We start from the raw sequence: 18377 nt of genomic DNA, 5'->3' as shown, positions 1-18377 counted from the left end.
AAGTATTTTGTGTCTTTTTAGAAAGAGTTCTGACTAGCAAAATATCGGGGAATCCAATGCCAATAATAGAATCATCTGATTCATATGATATGATGATGATCGTGCGGATCATTTAAGATAATGAATATTTACAATTGGCTTTCAGCGGTGCGTGTTGTCAAAAGATGGCTGAACCTCGCATCATCTGAGAATTGGTCGGGATCGACATTTGTTTCTATGACGAATTCAAATCACATCAACCGCATCGTCATGCAGATCAATGCTTCGTACAGCGCCGTGAACTTCACAAATCCAGATATGGAGATTACACAGATCCCTCGAGAACAAATCAAATGCATCAGGTATTTTCATTATTCATTTTTTTTTTAATTTGTTTCCTTTCTTGTTGTTTTGTTTGTTTATTTATTCGTATTTCTGAAAAAAAAAAAAATATTCAAAATGAGTTCGTTGTAGTTTCGTATTATGCTTAAATGTTGTTTCCGTGAGTGTTGTCAATATTTGTAACAATTAGGACTACTTGACGTTGTCTCGGGGAATAGAAAGTAATTCATTTTTATCAATTACAATGAATTGCAAAATCTAGCAGTTCTAGGGAAGATATATTAGAGTAGAAGGCTCTCTGGTATCTGGGGATCTCTACTTTGTAGGTGTGGGATTTCACTGCTTGTCAGGAGTATTTATGTCTTAAGGGTACAAGGGTTTGTAGTTTGTCGGAGCACCTATTAAAATATTTGTAAAACAGACAGAAGAATGCAACATTTCGTTCATATTAGTTAACTTAATCTCTATTTACTGGCGTGGGATCCCAGTATATAACAAAAGCCTGATGTCAATTCTAAACAATTTAACTAGCCAAGAATGCATTCAGAATGACTTTTGCAGAAGAAGACTATATCATCTTTCAGACTGATTTCGATTAAAACATCTTAGACTCTATTTACCTTTCTATCGCCTCAAAAGGATGTGACACAAGGTCTAAGATGAAATGAATGAGCCATCGCCACTAAAGGAGGAGCACTTTGATCCTGAAACGTAAGCCTAAGTAACCCCATCGGTATTTCCAGTGTTGACGCTTTAAGCAACCAGCAATAAATTTGCTCCACCGAACGCCGGAGAAGGGACAAGGCCTGTGAGGGTGCACCTCCTAAAGCTGTCTTGAAGATTGCCTCAATCCAACAGTTAAATGACCACCAAAATAGTCCAGTTTCTGCTGGACTGATTATCGGGGTTGGAATCTCGACTTGGAAGCGATCGCAAGCGCATTTTGAAACTAAATGACTGGTACGAATTGCTATCTTTTGTACCACGAAACGACGTGTGATTGTGACAGAAATTTTAACTTGTATACGTATCCATAAAGCAGAAAATTAAATGTAATGTGAACAAACATATTGTTTACAAATTCAAATGTAGCAGGTCCCTATAAGTTTGACCCCTAATTTTCAGTAACACTTTACGAAAATGTGACTTGTTTTACAGCATTATGAGTGACAAATAAGCCCCCTTTGAGAGCTATCATATTTTTGGAATTTTAGGAGTCGGAGTTGTTCTAAAATCTTATGAAAAAACATGATTTCGTCCCGGCTCTCGTGAGATCCAAAGAATGAAACTTTTATTCTACGTTTGCTCGCTGTTAACTATGTGTCAAGTATGATTAAATTCCTTTTGTGTTTCACGCAACTTCCTTTATGTTTGTGTTACATTTATATGCATTCACTTGTTCAAGGAACATGTGTTCATTGTTTACTGTCTGTTGTTTCTGAAGACAAAACGTGAATAAATGCATATTAATTTAATCAGCCTGTTTGTGGTTTGTTTGTTTTTTTTATTTGTTTTGTTTTGTTTTGTTTTTGTTTTGTTTTTTGCAAACGTGTGCGTGCTAACAAACAGGTGTTTAGGATATTTGTTTGTATTTCATTACTAGGTTTTGCCTATCTAAGTAGCATAAAAAATATACAATGTTTTCATATTTTTTTTCATTTTCTGATCTTGATTGTTATATTCGCAACGTTTTTTTTTCCTAAGTTCTGAACATTTCCAGGTGCTTCTTTTTGAAATTTGCAATCTTTATCTAGAACTCGGGAACCTATATTTAATTATCGCCCGTAGTAAGAACTGCATTTTCGACTTCCTGAATATTGTCGCGACGGATAAAAGTAGTTGCAAGTATGAGATTTTTAGAGATTGAAGCTTCAATCCTTGCTACTGGTAATAATAAGTGAAAATAATATAATAATTATTGAACACTTCTACCCGGCCATGTTAAATAGAATGAGAAGTATCCATTTCCATTGATTAAATAATATAAAATGTCACATAATGCAAATAATTGGGTCATGTCTCAACTTGACAACTTCATTGTAATTTCGAGCTGAACAGTTTAAGTAAGTTTAACTTTAATTTATAAAGAAGTAAAAAATAAAACTTGAGAAACGAACCGATAGGGTAGTTTCTTGTTGGCTTTTACGGTATGTCAACCTATTTTTATGTCATTCTATGCCGAAACAGCTCCTGTGTTCTGGTCGATTATTTTTCTTTTAAACATTCGCAGCTTACGATCAGCTTATTGCATAATCCTCAAAGAATCTTCACACACTTTATAGGATGCACGGTTCTTCCATCTGTTCTTTAGTGCCTTACTATCTCTTTTTTTTCATCATTAGAAAATAAAGCTCTATATCGTCATGTATCTGATCAATTCAGCTCTTAGTATGCCTATCACAAATTCTTTTACCATGAAATTATTTCTTGAATGCTCGGTGTACATTACTTCCAGTATAGCTTCTAACAACTCTGCTATAATTATTGCATGCCTATACTCTTATAATTTTTTGTGTATATAAACCCCCTTTTTCTATTCCTTTAAAAAGAAATTACAACTTTTTATATATGGGTCGTGGAATTGCATTCCTCTGCAAGAGATCTAGCTAATTTGCATATTCTATTAAGCATTCGTTTTAATTAATTTCCTATTTGTTTTGTTCGGTTTTCTTATGGGATGATCATTTTTAGTTAACTATTACGTATAATTATATTCATGCAGATATTCTACATGATTTATACTTGCGTAATATATGCGTAAAAAAGGTTATATTAAACACAAACCTCTTTTTATATATATTTATGTCTGCATATATATATTTGTTTAAAATATATATATATATTTGCTTAAAACTTGTCTACCAAATTTCCCTGTCAGGTTTTTTTTTTCTACAGACAAGAAACTTAATATATAGAGTATTCGAACCCATGCGAAACTTTATATTTGGCTTTTAGCCGGAGAAAATTGGTGAAAAGTGTGAAAATTAAAAAATAGAATTTACCAAGTGATGGTCGAAGGACGACATTAAAAATATGCATGCGTAACGTAATAGCTATTGGTTCATGTTTTAATTTTTGGCCTTGCAGCAACATATCTTCATAGGCCAGGCATTGACGTCAAAGAAAAAGGAAAAACCTTTTGGTTTTGATTTTTAGTGGTGGTGCACCAGTCATTTTTTAACTTTTTAAATCATTACTATATATTGGGTCCAGTATAATTTAATAATAAATACGAACCCTGTATTAATAAAAAAAATATCATATTTAAGCGTATTTTACGACGGGCAATACCGGACTACTAGCTAATATATGATATTTACAGCCCAATTATTTCCACTTGTACCTGTTCTGTCAGAATCCATTTTTCAATTCGTAATCGTGCCTTCTAGGCTGATGGCACTAATTATACGCCTTACATTCGATAGAATATTGTTTTATAGGAACAGAATCCGCAATGCCTTAGGGAAAGAACTTCTAAAGTAAGAAGGTGACAGTTTTATAACAACGATTTAATTGGAATTAAAAGGCAGCATTACACTTGTATGCTGAAATATCTCACACAAATGCGCTAATTAAAAGCTCCAAGCGTGTCATTGTAAACAAATTATACTGCGCAAAATACTGATGATATTAATGTTACTGGGAGAATTTTGAAATAGTATCGACCTTATGAAAATATATACACTTGAATATAATATTCTCCGGATGGGGTAAAATTATACTTGGCATTTAGCTCTCTTATAATTTCTGAAATATGCATATAATAATACGCTAAAGCAATGTCCTTGCGGACTTTGACACTCTCCACACACACATGCAAACATAAAGACTCCTTTTTAAAAGTTCGGAAAGATTTTATTCTATTTATCTAAAAAAGCTATACCTTCGCACTTAACCCAATCGACAACCACTAGCGGGGGGGGGGCGTTTACCGGGTGTTTAGCTGGTGTAGTATGTGGGTTTTGTAATAACGAACCTCGTAAAAAAGTGGTAGTAGCGGGGGAATGAAACCAGAAGGCAGAGGTGTTAAAAAAGTGGTAGTAGGCAGGCAAGCTCAAACTGGTAATGCGAAGGAGAAAAGAAGGTTTAAAAAAATGTGTCGTCGTCGCCGATGTCTCCATGGTCCGATCGGAAGTTAAGAGCGATCAAATTAAGATTACGATTTATGTGTTAGATGATATTACTTGTGTCGATCTGTTACACAAATTTTATTACAGTAGGGTTTATACGTATGCAAACACTTTAATCAGTCTGAGAGTAAATAATGACCTTGTAATTGTTTTCTAGTTGGTTAAAACAGGAGGTATTGAAAATGGTGATTTAGTAGACAACCAACAAACGAAAAAAATGTCAAAAAATCAAATATACAATAAATAAATGTTGCCATAGCCAATACAAGTTACTTTTGTATCTATTAGCTATTTTTTTAGTCGAGTCCAAGCGACTCGATAAGTAACTCCGTCGGTCCATCGGTCGGTCTTTCCGTCGGTCGGTCTGTCCGTAACACTTTTGTGCTTGGCCTTTTTGGTTAAGATCAAAGGTCTGTTGTTAATACATACTGTTCTTAGCTTTTTAAGCTTTTCTTGGCTTTTTGGCCAAGATCAAGGTGTGGTGTCTGTTCCGGCAGATGCTAAAAGCAAGGACCATATGTGTGGACAATCCCACATATAAAACCTTGGTCAATGTAGGGGCAACCCTTCATACCAATTGTCACTATTCAGCTCTCCTAGTCTCCAGTTAATTGGTCCCCATTTTCCCTTCACTCCTCACATTAAAGATCGGCCTTGTGCCTAATTTGCTCGGTGGGGGAGAAAATAAATACAGCTTCTCTTGGTCTTTTGGCCATGATCAAAGTGTAGTATCTGTTCCGGCAGATGCTGCACTTAAGATAATTTGTACCAGTCAATGGAGGGGAAACCCTCTATACTGGGACAATTATTATTTTTGGTAACCAGAGTGCCCCCTTTTGCCTACTTTTAGGGGAGCTGGTTTTTACCTCACATTAAAAACGGCCTTGTGCCTAATTTGCTCAGTGGGGGAGCAAATAAATACCATCTGTTCCGGCAGATACTGCAAGCAAAGACCATATGTGGGGGCGACCCCACATATAAGACCTTGGTCAATGTAGGGGTAACCCTTCATACCAATTGTCACTATCCAGCTCCCCTACTCCCCGGGGAGTTGGTCCCCATTTCCCCTTCACTCCTCACATTAAAAATCGGCCTTGTGCCTAATTTGCTCGGTGGGGGAGCAAATAAATACCATCTGTTCCGGCAGATACTACAAACAAAGACCTATGTGGGCCAGCCCTACATATAAGACCTTGGTCAATGTAGTGGCAACCCTTCATACCAATTGTCACTATCCAGCTCCCCTACTCCTCGGGGAGTTGGTTCCCATTTCCCCTTCACTCATCACATTAAAAATCAGCTTGTGCCTAATTTACTCGGTGGGGAAGCAAATAAATACAGCTTCTTTTGGTCTTTTGGCCAGGATCAAAGTGTAGTATCTGTTCCGGCAGATACTGCAAGCAAAGACCATATGTGGGGGCAACCTCATATATAAGACCTTGGTCAATGTAGGGGCAACCCTTCATACCAATTGTCACTATCCAGCTCCCCTACTCCCCTGGGAGTTGGTCCCCATTTCCCCTTCACTCCTCACATTAAAAATCGGCATTGTACCTAATTTGCTCAGTGGGGGAGCAAATAAATACAGCTTCTCTTGGACTTTTGGCCCAGATCAAAGGGTAGTATCTGTTCTTATTACAAGCTGTACTCATGTTTGTAACTTTGTTATATAAAGTGGCGGATTACTTTTCCCTGTTAATTTAATGTAAAATTATCACCCACAGTCAGTCTCAAAGCCATTCAAGTCATTCTCCAGATCATTCAAGTAGTTTTTTAAAGGATTTCAGTTATTTTTTAAGCATTCAAGTCATCCTTAAGGTCATTTAAATCATTCTAAGTCATTTACTTATTATTTATTTAAGTAATTTCAGCCCATTTTTCGGTCATTTTAGTTTATCTTTAAGAATTTCATGTCAATCCTACATTCACGCATTCATTCATTACACGAGAGCACGCGACTAATGGCTAGCGGCCTTGTTTGTTTTAAAGTAGTTTTAAATGCTCTTTTTAAATCTCAAATATTCGTTTTCTATTAGCTGCTTAACGAACAATATCGTGACACTTTCGTGCCCTATGAAGAAAACTTTAGGCCGCCATATTGCTTGCAAAACAGCTCATAAAAACTGAATATTTGAGCTTTAAAAAACATTTAAAACTACTTTGAAACACAAAAAAGAGTCAGGTAGGTACAAAAATAACTTTTATTACCTATGGTAACATTTATTTATTGTATACTTTTCCCCCTTTAGTCTTTTTTTGGGGGGGGGTTCTCTGCTAAATCCACGAAAAAATAAATAACTTATGGGAATCTTCAATTTTCATAGGTCTAACTTTTATGAGATAAATAGATAGATCAGGATGACATCAAATGACATACACAAGAAAACATAATGTTAGTGCTCCCATAGTGTTCTTCAGTTTTCAACTGGCAATAATTTTAGTTCGATTATTCCTTATCATAGAGTGGCTCTTGGTCTTGATGAGTGATGATTCAAATAATAATTATCAATCGCCATTTCAAACATTAAGAAACATTAATAGGATTAAAATACGTAATTCTTATATTAATTTATTAAAGCCGGTATTTTATGTATACGATTAATTGAACAAAGGTTGCATTTAGTTAGATACGAATAACGGAATCATGCCTTTATCGACATTATTAACGGGTAAACAAAAGCAATAAATATGAGATATGATTTGAACTCGACATGACCGATATATAACACCAATAACTTATCCCCAAATCCATAGAATCATTTTATACGCAAGTCTGATATGGCTATAAACATTTTATGCATGCATGCACAAGATGAAACGATAAATCTGTCGCCCCAAAGAAAACAATACTACATTTATTGTAAAACTTTTATTGCAAAAATCATTCATGGAACTTGATTATGTAAAAAAAAAAGCTGACATCTAGTCAATGTAGCCGCCTTCAGCCTCAATCACTGCCTCGATACGGGTCTAGAACTGGGAGCATGCTTTTTCCACTAGCGCCGGTGGGAACTCCTGCGAATACTCGGCGAATAGCGGCGGTCAGATTGGCTTTGGTGATGTGAGAGGTCATGTTTGTGATGTTCAGATGAGGTAATCCAGCGAAGTCAGGTAAGGAGAGGAGGGCTCAAGCGAGAGAAGGGTACAAAGTACTTCTGAACCCAAGCCTGGATCTCTTTGGACTTGTGGCCCGGCGCTGAGTCCTGCTGCCACACCCAGGGTCTGCCAGCGGCCACTTGACTGCACCAGAGAATCACCACATACTTCAACACATTCAGGTGCACTTTGGTGTTGACTTTTAAGCTGACTTCGAAGATGTGAGGTGGCATGGTGTGACACACTTGAAGCCACACAAAAGACCATAACCGTGACCAGAAACTTTGATGAGCTTTGCCCTCAAGTGTTGAACCGTCCGGTTTGAGGGTGCTGGCAATGGTTCTGTTGTCATAACTTCGATCAGTGATTACACTCGTTGAACACTGTGTCACTTTCAGACATGAAAGAAGATTCTGTCACGACTGACCAACTAGTAGATGATCTGAAAAAAAAATAATAATAATAAAACCGGTTTTCATCAAACAGAAATGGAATCATGTCGTTCCTCTTGTTGGTCAGTTTGTTACACTAACGTTTAGTCTCCCGCCCTTCGATTTGAAATAGCATCTTCATTTTATTCTCGTACACAGTATTCCATGAGATTTAAGCAAACAGAAGAATAAAATATAATACCATCAAACAAAACAGTGTCATATGGAATAAATCTGAACGAACTACCTGCATTATTAATGTACCTATTCCGAAGAAGCATGTTCTTGATAGAGCTGAACGAAAAAAAAATCACAAAATAACATGAACTTAAGAATGATTTAAAAACAGCATGGTCCCTGGGAAAAATAAACATTATAGTCTTTTGGGAAGGGCACCTGATCTAATGAGAAAGAAAGGATGTTTTAAAAAAACATATATAGGAGCAATCTCTAGAAGATGTAGGGAAGTATAGATAACCGATGTCAATCCTTAAAGTAGTCTCATAATGAACTCAAGTGTAAATCTTACGAGGGAGACTCTTCCCCCTGGTTTTTTTTTATCTAATTTCGAAAAATGGAGATTGAAAGGATGCACCTTAAGAATATCAGTTTTTGTGTTGATATTATATTAGCTTGCCTAATGTATGCGGTTGTTTTATTTTTACTCATAGACCCATTGGCCGAGGTGCATTTGGAGAAGTATTTCAAGGAACGTTGGCACCAAATGGAAGGGAACAACACGCCTTTAAAGTGGCAATCAAGGTAATTATAAAAAGTCGATTCATTATGTATATTCTATTCTGGGGATAATGGCCACCGCCATATTGCTTCTAAAATTCATATTATCTTTATTGAAAGAAATCTGCTGAAATCAAGTCTGCTCAGTAGTTTCGTATCTGAAATGTGAGCGTACATTATAGGTTAAAAATTGACAACACGTTTTATTCAATGAAAATTTTATTAAAGTAGATACTCATTTTAATATGAACATCTTATATATAGGTTTTTTTATCTTTCAAATAATCCATTTAGTATTTCGGTCAAATTTGTGTAACTTTCGTGAGTTTGTTTGATTTTCTTTCTCTTGAATAGCAAATCCTTTCGATTTGATTCATAATGTAATATAGTGCATATGAGCGTGTGGTAAAGTATCAGCAGCAGCGAAGAAGGCTGGCTTGCGAAGAAATTAGAAGCAGCAGCTAAAAATAAAACACGTATATGCAAATTAGAAACTGTGTGCAAGAAGAAGAAAAATAAATATATGTAACGTGCCGTTACATTTTACTTTAGTAATTCATAAAATAAAACTGGAAAGAAAGAAATAAAAATCCAAGTCGGCATTTTTTCTTTCTCAACAAAAGTTTTGTTTTATTACAGTTATAATTGTTTCGACACCACTTAAGTCTCGCGTTATCGTCCATCTCGCCTGGTAACGCTTTTTTCTTCTTCCTCTGATCGTATGCCAGCTATTTTTCGCATTTCCATTTACGCGTTCATTTTCTTCGACGTCGATTTTGTCTTCTGCCTCGAATACGTGGTGTATTTTTCTCCCCTTTTCTTTCTTCTCGCGCACGCTTCCTAATTTTCATATCGGCTTTTTTCGGATACTACTGCTGCTGCTAATCTCTTCGCAAGCCAGCTATCCTTCTCTGCTGCTAACATTTTCCACGCTCATAAACAGCATGTTGCAATAAGCTTATTATCAGGTGAGATTATGCTTGGTGACAGCGATATTCTTACTACTGAGTTCCTCAAACGTTTAGTAATTCACGGCTTTTAAAATGAACGAATGTTGTTATGAGATCACGCATGCAAAAAAAAAATTAAAATATGAACATTAGCATTACCAAGCACAAAACACTCCGTGCTATTTAATAACGCATGCCTAAATGAAAATATGCTGCCTAAATATATACAATATACAATAAATATATTCACGGTCGCATCACTTAGCCGTTTATTTTTTGGGGGGAGGGGGGTCTTTCTGTTTTGCTCCTTGTGTTTAGGTATGCTATTTCCATTTTCTCTGTGGTTAGTTTGTGTCATCTGGCTTGGTGGATTGGCTTCTGCACTAGATGAATATTCTTAACATAAGTATTCACTTTCTGTCAATAATGCCAGAAAATATATGTTTTGCCATAGTTCGCACCAACATGACTATTCATATATAATAAACGTGTAGTTTTAAAAAGAAATGAGACAAAAGGAAACGTCTTAAACTTATACGTTGAAAAACGTATAAATCAGTATATAATAAGAAAAAAAAGGAAAAAAATGCTAAATTGCTTACTCAATTTTCCTAAATACATTAAATGAATTCGCCCGGTAATTGATTTCAAGTATTTGTGCAATTTGAAAAAAGTAATTTAGCATTTTTTTTTCTTTTTCTTTTTGATTTATGTACCGATTTATACGTTTTTCCTATATAAAAGTTACCAGTTTTAGACATTCCATATATATATATATGTGTGTATATATATATATATATATATATATATATATATATATATATATATATATATATATATATATATATATATATATCAGTAGTGAACATTTCTTTTCAACAACTTTTATCCTCTTTAATCCAAGGAAAGAAATTCTCCAATTGTTTCTTTTTCGAGGAGCATATAAACTGACTATAAGGAGATGTTTGGTGTTTTTCCGCCATTCAACAAAACACGTGTAATACACACTAAAATATTACAACAGTAAAAATAAATGCATATCTGCATCGAATTGTTCACTACTGATATATATGCTCTGCGAGTCATCGAGCTTAATTGTGCCAATTGGGAAAATCTTTCATATCTATTATATGTAGATATTTTTATAATAAAAAGTGTGTGTGTATATATATATATATATATATATATATATATATATATATATATATATATATATATATGCTAAAGAAGTATGAAGTATGTATATATATAAAAAAAATGAGGGAAAACCGCAGTTTTAATTGATAGTTATACTAAGTTCAACATATCGCAGAGTTAGCACTTGCATGTCGATTTATTGTTGGAGAATTTGCAATTAGAAAAAGGGATGCAAATATATAACAGTGAAAATCAAACAAGAAACCTTAAATTAAATTGTTAAATAGAAAACGGGAAGCATCAGTTGTTTACCATGTGGCTGTTTCGTTGATTTAAAACTTAACACCAGTTACGTTCACAGATTTCCAGTGAAAAATACCCATTTCCAAATAAAAAAAATATAGACACAATCCAGTTACTATATAAGTAATAATCAAATGTAGATAGTTCTTTAATATACAGTAGGTGTTACAGATGGTTTTATTAGCGTCTTGTTCGTATTGTTATTGTTTTTATTTTTAAGACTCTTCCGGCGGTCTGTACAGAAGATCTAGAGGTGGACTTCGTAATGGAAGCTGTAATTATGAGGTACGTAAATATTTATACTTATTTATACTCGTAACTTAATACTTTTTCTGTGCGCAAATGATTAATACTAGCTGGACGCGTGAAAATTCCACGTAATGACAAATATATTCAATTAACGGATATGTTTTGATAAAGCTGACATTTTCATGGATAGCACTAAAAATTAATACAAAAACTAATAAAACACAGCAAATATGGGTTTAGCATTTCTATAAAAATAGTGCCCGTTGTCTTAAATATAGAACTTACGCAAATTAAATAAATTGGTAAGTACTAATAAATACTCAGAAAGTAATATTGTGCTACATAGTTCAATACAAATAATAAAATCACATTGTAAGAGACAATCTTTAATCTACTCCTTCAGTCCAGCACCTCTTAGCAGACAATGTTTCTTGTTCTGTTTACTTTCGAATGTTCCCTTTTTACATAACGTTTCGCTGACTTCTTTCTTTAGTGAACAACTGCTGCATGTCGAAATTACTACGAGTTCATTTCTCACAAGGACACATAATAACAATGATAATATATTATTATTATCATTATTATTGTTGTTGTTGCTGTAGTAGTAGTAGTAGTAGTAGTAGTAGTAGTAGTAGTAGTAGTAGTAGTAGTAGTAGTATTTGAAATCGACGCTACATCAAATGCATGTCACTCTAATATTGTTGTCCAGGGTTGCCAGATTGGTCTTTTTTAAAGACAAATTTCGTGAATTTGGCATTTTTTTTTTTTTAGCAGTTTGGCTTTCGAAAATTATATTCGGCCTTTTTCAAGGCATAACGTACGGACTAACTAAGGAAAGAACAAACAGATATTATATAGATTGCCTATGAAACAGATATGATGTAATTTCTCATGCTATTTTATACGGTCTCAATTAGAATTTTGAAAGAAGGATTTAATTAACTTGGTTTTTATAAAGCACAGCAAATCATCACTTTCGAGTTTATTTAATGCCGAATTACAATATTTAATTTAAATGATGACTTGTATACGATAAATTGACTGCTAATTTTTATTTTATTAGCCTCCTTTTCAAGAGGTCTGACACAAGGCCAAGTGCAGGTTTGATGAAAGTATTTCTGCGGAACGAACTGGATTTGAACTTGGCACACAAAGGTTTTCAATTCATGTCGTTAACCAATTAGTCACTTGCAGCCCACAAAAAGGTCAATTATTATTTTACCCGTTGTTGGGTAAAAGGATTACAGTTAATACGCGCCCCATATTTTTGTGTAAATTGCTATTCGATATCCAATATGATCTGAACTCGATTTGAATGTAACAATATTCATTAAGCTAATGAGCACTTCGAAAGATATATTTCAACATTTAAAGAAAAGATTTTGCTTTTTAATTACATACTAGACTACTCGTAATCCGTTGGGTCAATATGTTATATTAGCTATGGAATTAATGTATGAGCGTGACACTTATGACGTAAAGAAAATAGTTTTTTGTGACATAACAGAAACATTTCTATGAAAGTATATTAAAATGAAAAAAATAATATAGATAGATTTCTATGGGTCGTTCTATTTATAATTGTTTATTTTTGAAAAATAAACTTACAGACATTGAATTATAAGTGGTTTGTCATACTTATAGGTAAATGTGCATTGAACAAATATCATAATACTTAAAGTCAAATTCAAATTTTGATATATCTTTTAATTTAAACACAAAAAAACAATTGGGACGCTGAAAACGTACACAGTAAAACAATACGTTTCATTGTCGCGTTGATTATTTCTTTGTAACGCAAATTAAAAAAAAACATATTTTCGAGGTTATTTATTTATGTTGGTAGTGTAGAAGAAAATGTATGAATGTTTTTAAGAAAGATGTATTAAAAAATGGAGAATAAATTTTAAAAAAGGAAGGCGCTGGGTAAATCGCCGTTGTAAAATGCTCTTATGGTTGTCAACGGGTTAAAGTAGATTTATTTGTAAGAAAATTGCGTTAAAATAACTTAAACGTAATACGGAAATGAACGATGTAAAGAAAAATGCGGAAAGTATTTACTATTGTTTATTTGTATAATTTAAACGCGAAAATAAATCAATTGGGACGCTGAAAACGTACACAGTAAAACAATACGTTTTATTGTCGCGTTGATTATCTGTTTATGTACGCATGCGCAACCGGAAGTTGTAAACCGGATGTTGGGCTACAACACCCGTTACAAGGTCATTTGTGTTTTATAATTATATAGATGTGTAAATTGAATTACATAACGATTTAATTGTTGCGCGTTAATTAAAAACTATTTAAAAATAGATTTGTTATTTTTTTAATTGAATTAAACCGTAATGGATTTGAAGAGCCTCAATATGGATCGAGCGATAGAAGTGGCCCCAGTTCATATTGAGTCGCCCTTTTAAATAATCAAATCATCCCTAATTTCTACCTCTACAGGTCACTATGCTATGCTACTGTCTTACTGACCAACTTACACACACTAAACCTTATCCTCAAGTGCATTTCATGCATTGATAAACTTTCATTAGTATGATGTCGCATATGATGCTAATCTATATACTAACCGGGCGACGCCGAGTAATCGTACTAAACTAATAAACGGGCTATTATGAATTTTAGAATATATAATCAATCCAACGCCGTAACATGGATACATTACTTATTGAAAATATATGGGTGCATATATATTTTTAATTAGATTCTTTGCAGTTATTTTTTCTTTTTTTTCCACTTTATTTTTCACAGTAAATTTGAGCATCCGAACATAGTCACGTTCCTTGGTGTATGCTTCGACTCTGTACGCCCTCATTACATCGTCCTAGAGCTTCTAGAAGGCGGAAGTCTAAAAGAGTTCCTTTTTGAAGCAAGACCAAAATCGGTAAATAATCTTATATAATTCCTGTTGATTGTTCTGTCACGTTTTTCTTATTTTTCTTCTAAAAAATCTGAAGCTCAGAAATGTCAATTGGAGAAAAAAAAGTCACCTTGAAGATGATTAGAAGCTATATACCATGGTGTGCTGCTTTCATTTCCATTGTCGTTTATTTCTATTATTTTAGAAGAAAAATACCAAGTGGGCATACTAGATCGTTGTATCCAAAAGAAAAATGACTAGTAATGGTCGTACAAAAGCCATGTTTGTCAGGGGTGCAATGAGGGTGGCATGGTGGAAGAACTTATACGATCAGGAGCAGTAAGGAACCGTCTTTCCTCCATTATTCGATGAGAGACTCTTTGGTAAGGTCGAGTATCCACTTATCTCCCTCCTCCTCCGACCAAGGTTCGTGAAGTCACGGCAGGTTGGTGATGGATGAGATGTGTAGCAGCCTGAGATTTTCTTACAGAGTTGGTCAATTTTTCGTTGTGTAAGGCAGATGATACTGATTGAGATACCATGGCTGATACTAATAATGGCTCTGCATGAGAACTGTCCCTATAGCAAGTAATTTCAGCCTACTATAGGTACCATACTGCAAAAAAGAAATCATGGTGAAACGGTCCTAATGCAGAGGGGGACTGATGAGCCATGATCATCGATCTGTGAAAACAGACCTAATACATGATGAAGTAGAAAGGCAGATGTAAATTTCACCCGCCAGCAATGACTCGGTCGAAGAAAATAAACTTAAATTGAAATGACTATTACTTATGCAAAAAAATTAAAGATCTTCCTGCTCAGAAATAAAAAGGAAAGAAAAAGGAAAGAAAAGGGAAAGTGTCACATTTATATCCTCGTACAAGTTCAAACGGAAAAAATGATATTTACTTATTAGGCAAATAACAAAAGGGTGTACGTGTGAGGCCTTTCATTTCGAGCCAAACCACTACCTCAAAAGCGACGCCTCACAATTCAATATGTTAAGAAAAGGCAGCCTGTCGTTTATGAGGTCAAAAATGAATGGTAATGTTCAATGCTGACAAGACTAAGCTCGTTTCCTTTAATAATTACAAGAAACATTCCCAACAACCCATAGTTATGCCTAATGATACATTACCTGAAAGTACTTCATTCGAACTCCTCAGCTTAACGTTCACAAGGAACAGAGAGCATTGCAAAGGCTGCTGTGAAGAAGGTGGACTCTCTCTACCGTGCTAGAAGTTAATTACGCCTGAAAGTATCCTGTACTTCTACAAAGCCACCATTCGCCCATGTATGGAGTACTGCTGTCATATTTAGGCTGGTGTATCTACTACTAGTCTTTCACTCCTGAACAGGTTTCAAAAGAAAGTCGCGAACTGTCAGCTAAGCTTCAACCTCTGTCCCATTGACAAAAAGTTGCATCCCTCTGTCTGTTTGACAAGTATTTTAATGGTGGATTCTCCGACGAACTACAAGGCCTTGTGCCCCCTCGACATAAATACCCCCAACAAACCTGACAAGCAGCAAAATCCCACCCTACACAGTAGAGATCCCTAGATGTAAGAAAGCCTTCTACCCTAATAATTTCTTCCCCAGAACTGCTAGACTTTGGAATTTCCTTCCGGGTTCCTGCTTTCCCAACTGTACTGACATGCAGAAGTTCAAGTGTAATTTAAACAGATATCTTACTGCTCAACTCCCTACATAGTATTCCTGCAACTTACGTCCCTGATAGTACTATGCCTTGTGTTATGTGAAAATGTAATAAAAAATTATAACGTTTCTGTCGTTTTTTCTTCTTTCTGTTAATAATCAGAATACCAGACTTGTAACAGATTTGATCACCAAGTAAAAGAAAAAAACAAGGATATATTAAGTCACCTCTTGAAATTTACTGCAGATATAACAATGGAGCATTGTGAATAGTTTCAAGCGATCTTGTCATAATTCGCTATTTTTACCTTGTCACATATATCATCTTAGTGACAGTCTGGCTAAATATCATCCATGGGATTTATATTGAACTTGAGTAATAGCCTTCTTAGTAAAAATGAATTTCTTAGACCGAAGAGTCTTGCACGACTTTTATGACCGTTACGAAAGTAAACGCAAGATACAGTAGTGCTAAATCTTATGTCTATAATCCTTATTCCAATTTTGATCGAAAATCTGTACAGAATTTCGAAAAGGGGTGAAGATGATTGTTTTCACCCTTTTTTTCTCTGCAAATCAACCAATAAAATTATCAGCAGAGAAACTTCCGCATGAAAGGCGAACCGTACAGTATAGTTCTCATAACTATAATATTAAAAATAGTCTTTGTCAAATATGATAATATAGTATAGACATCAATATTTACATGCTTCCGTTCAGTCTTGAAAGACAAAGGATACCCCTTAGTGGCAAAAGAGCGTGTAATTGTGAGGCAAGGGTTGCGCAATCCCCAACCACACCCCTCCTGAATCGACACTGTTTGAGTCCAGTCGCAAGGAGAAAATCATGACGACTGGGAACAATGCTGAGATAAGCGGAGAGCACATACAGCACCTGAAAGTCCCAAATGGTCACCTATTTAGTACTGAACAGACATCAATAATAATAATAATAATAATAATAATAATAATAATAATAATAATAAATACTAGCATGATCCGTGGAAATTACACGAAATGAGAAATATAATGAACAAATATGTTTTGATAAAGATGATATGTTTATGGAAAATTAGATTTTTGACAGAAAAACCAATAGCACGCAGCAAATATAAGTTTATTTATATTTCTATTAAAATAGTGTCCACTGTATTTTAAATACAGCTACATAAGCTACATCAAAGGGAAGTTCACTCTCATATACTCGTCCAGGGGTCCTATATTGGCCTTTTTTAAGCCAAATTTCGCGAATTTGACTTTTCTTGAAGCAGTTTGACCATCAAAAATTATATTTGGTTTTTCCTCACAGCAACGTACGGACTAACTAAACAAAGAACAGGTAGAATGTTATATAGATAATCCTCATTAAATATAGCAATCTATTATATAAATCTCACCTGTCTGTTAGTGTATATTTTTGCATGTTTGTATGTCTCGCTAAAACGTTCGAAATACGCGACCAACACTGTTGACATTTTTGCAAAGTCATCATATGTCTTGCAATTATTTAGAACGCCGGCGACTAAACCGTGCGCTTTTTCTTACTTTCTTTTCCTCTTAGGTCCTGGATATGACTTTAAACTATATCCGATGGTAAGGCCCCCAGCTTGTGGGCTTTGGGGAGTGTGGAGCCACCCTTTAATTGCCATTGCTCCCAGGTCCACTCTAACCCGGACTGGTAGTACCTGTTAGGGTCCCAACTATGGGTTAAATAGAAACCGACTTGAAAAAAAAACAAATATATTCTATTAAAAAAATTTTCTTCCGAATCACTGGATTCGGCATTAAATAACCTGAAAAGGGTTGATATGCCATAAAACAAAAACAACCAACCAACTTTTCCTCTTAACGTTACAGGTTCGGAGCTGTCTCCCTGCTTACTACATTTTTGCGCTCGCATTGGTTCTAGCTGCTATTTACATTTTTAAGGGCTTAATTTGTTTGTTTTTTTACATTTTTAGGTCTCCGTTGCTCAATACCCTTACCATAAAATTCTCCACACCCGGGCAACGCCGGATACCCCCGCTAGTATAATATAATTCTTAATAGACATAATAATATAACAGCCGCTATTATATTTAACAATATAATATAACCTTTATTATCTTTAACACTATAATAGAACCTTTATTAACTATAACAATATAATAAAACCTTTATTAACGTTAACAATATTATATACCTCTTATTAAGTATAACAGTGTGTTATAGTCCTCATTAAGTCTTACAGTATAATATAGTCCTCATTAAATATAACAATACTAACCTTATTAAATATATAGTGCTCATTAAAAATAACAATATGATATTGTCCTCATTGAGCATAACAAGATAATATAGCCCTCATTAAATACTACAATATAATAGAACTTTTTTCAACAAATCAGTTATCATTCAACATCTCGTTTACTCATACATAGAGATCAGTATTAATACATCTGCGTCAGGTTTTGAAGAATTGCATTTCTTGTATTTAACGTACGTGTATTGAA

The 18377-nt window shown here is 34.6% G+C and overlaps 1 protein-coding gene across 1 annotated transcript in view; it reads left to right on the top strand.

Annotated features, from left to right (window-relative positions):
* The window catches only part of LOC145243966 (leukocyte tyrosine kinase receptor-like), a 491379-nt gene that overhangs the window by 388119 nt on the left and 84883 nt on the right, over window positions 1-18377 (top strand). The window contains exons 13-16 of the mRNA XM_080107096.1: window positions 146-341; window positions 8650-8740; window positions 11327-11391; window positions 14119-14251. Coding sequence (XP_079963222.1) covers window positions 146-341; window positions 8650-8740; window positions 11327-11391; window positions 14119-14251 — 485 coding nt within the window. The remainder of the gene's footprint in view (window positions 1-145; window positions 342-8649; window positions 8741-11326; window positions 11392-14118; window positions 14252-18377) is intronic.

Source organism: Euprymna scolopes, chromosome 22 (assembly GCF_053919585.1).
Source record: "Euprymna scolopes isolate OS-2025 chromosome 22, ASM5391958v1, whole genome shotgun sequence".
Lineage (NCBI taxonomy): Eukaryota > Metazoa > Mollusca > Cephalopoda > Sepiida > Sepiolidae > Euprymna > Euprymna scolopes.
Note: the sequence above shows the minus strand (reverse complement) of the source record. Positions and strands in the feature narration are given on the sequence as shown.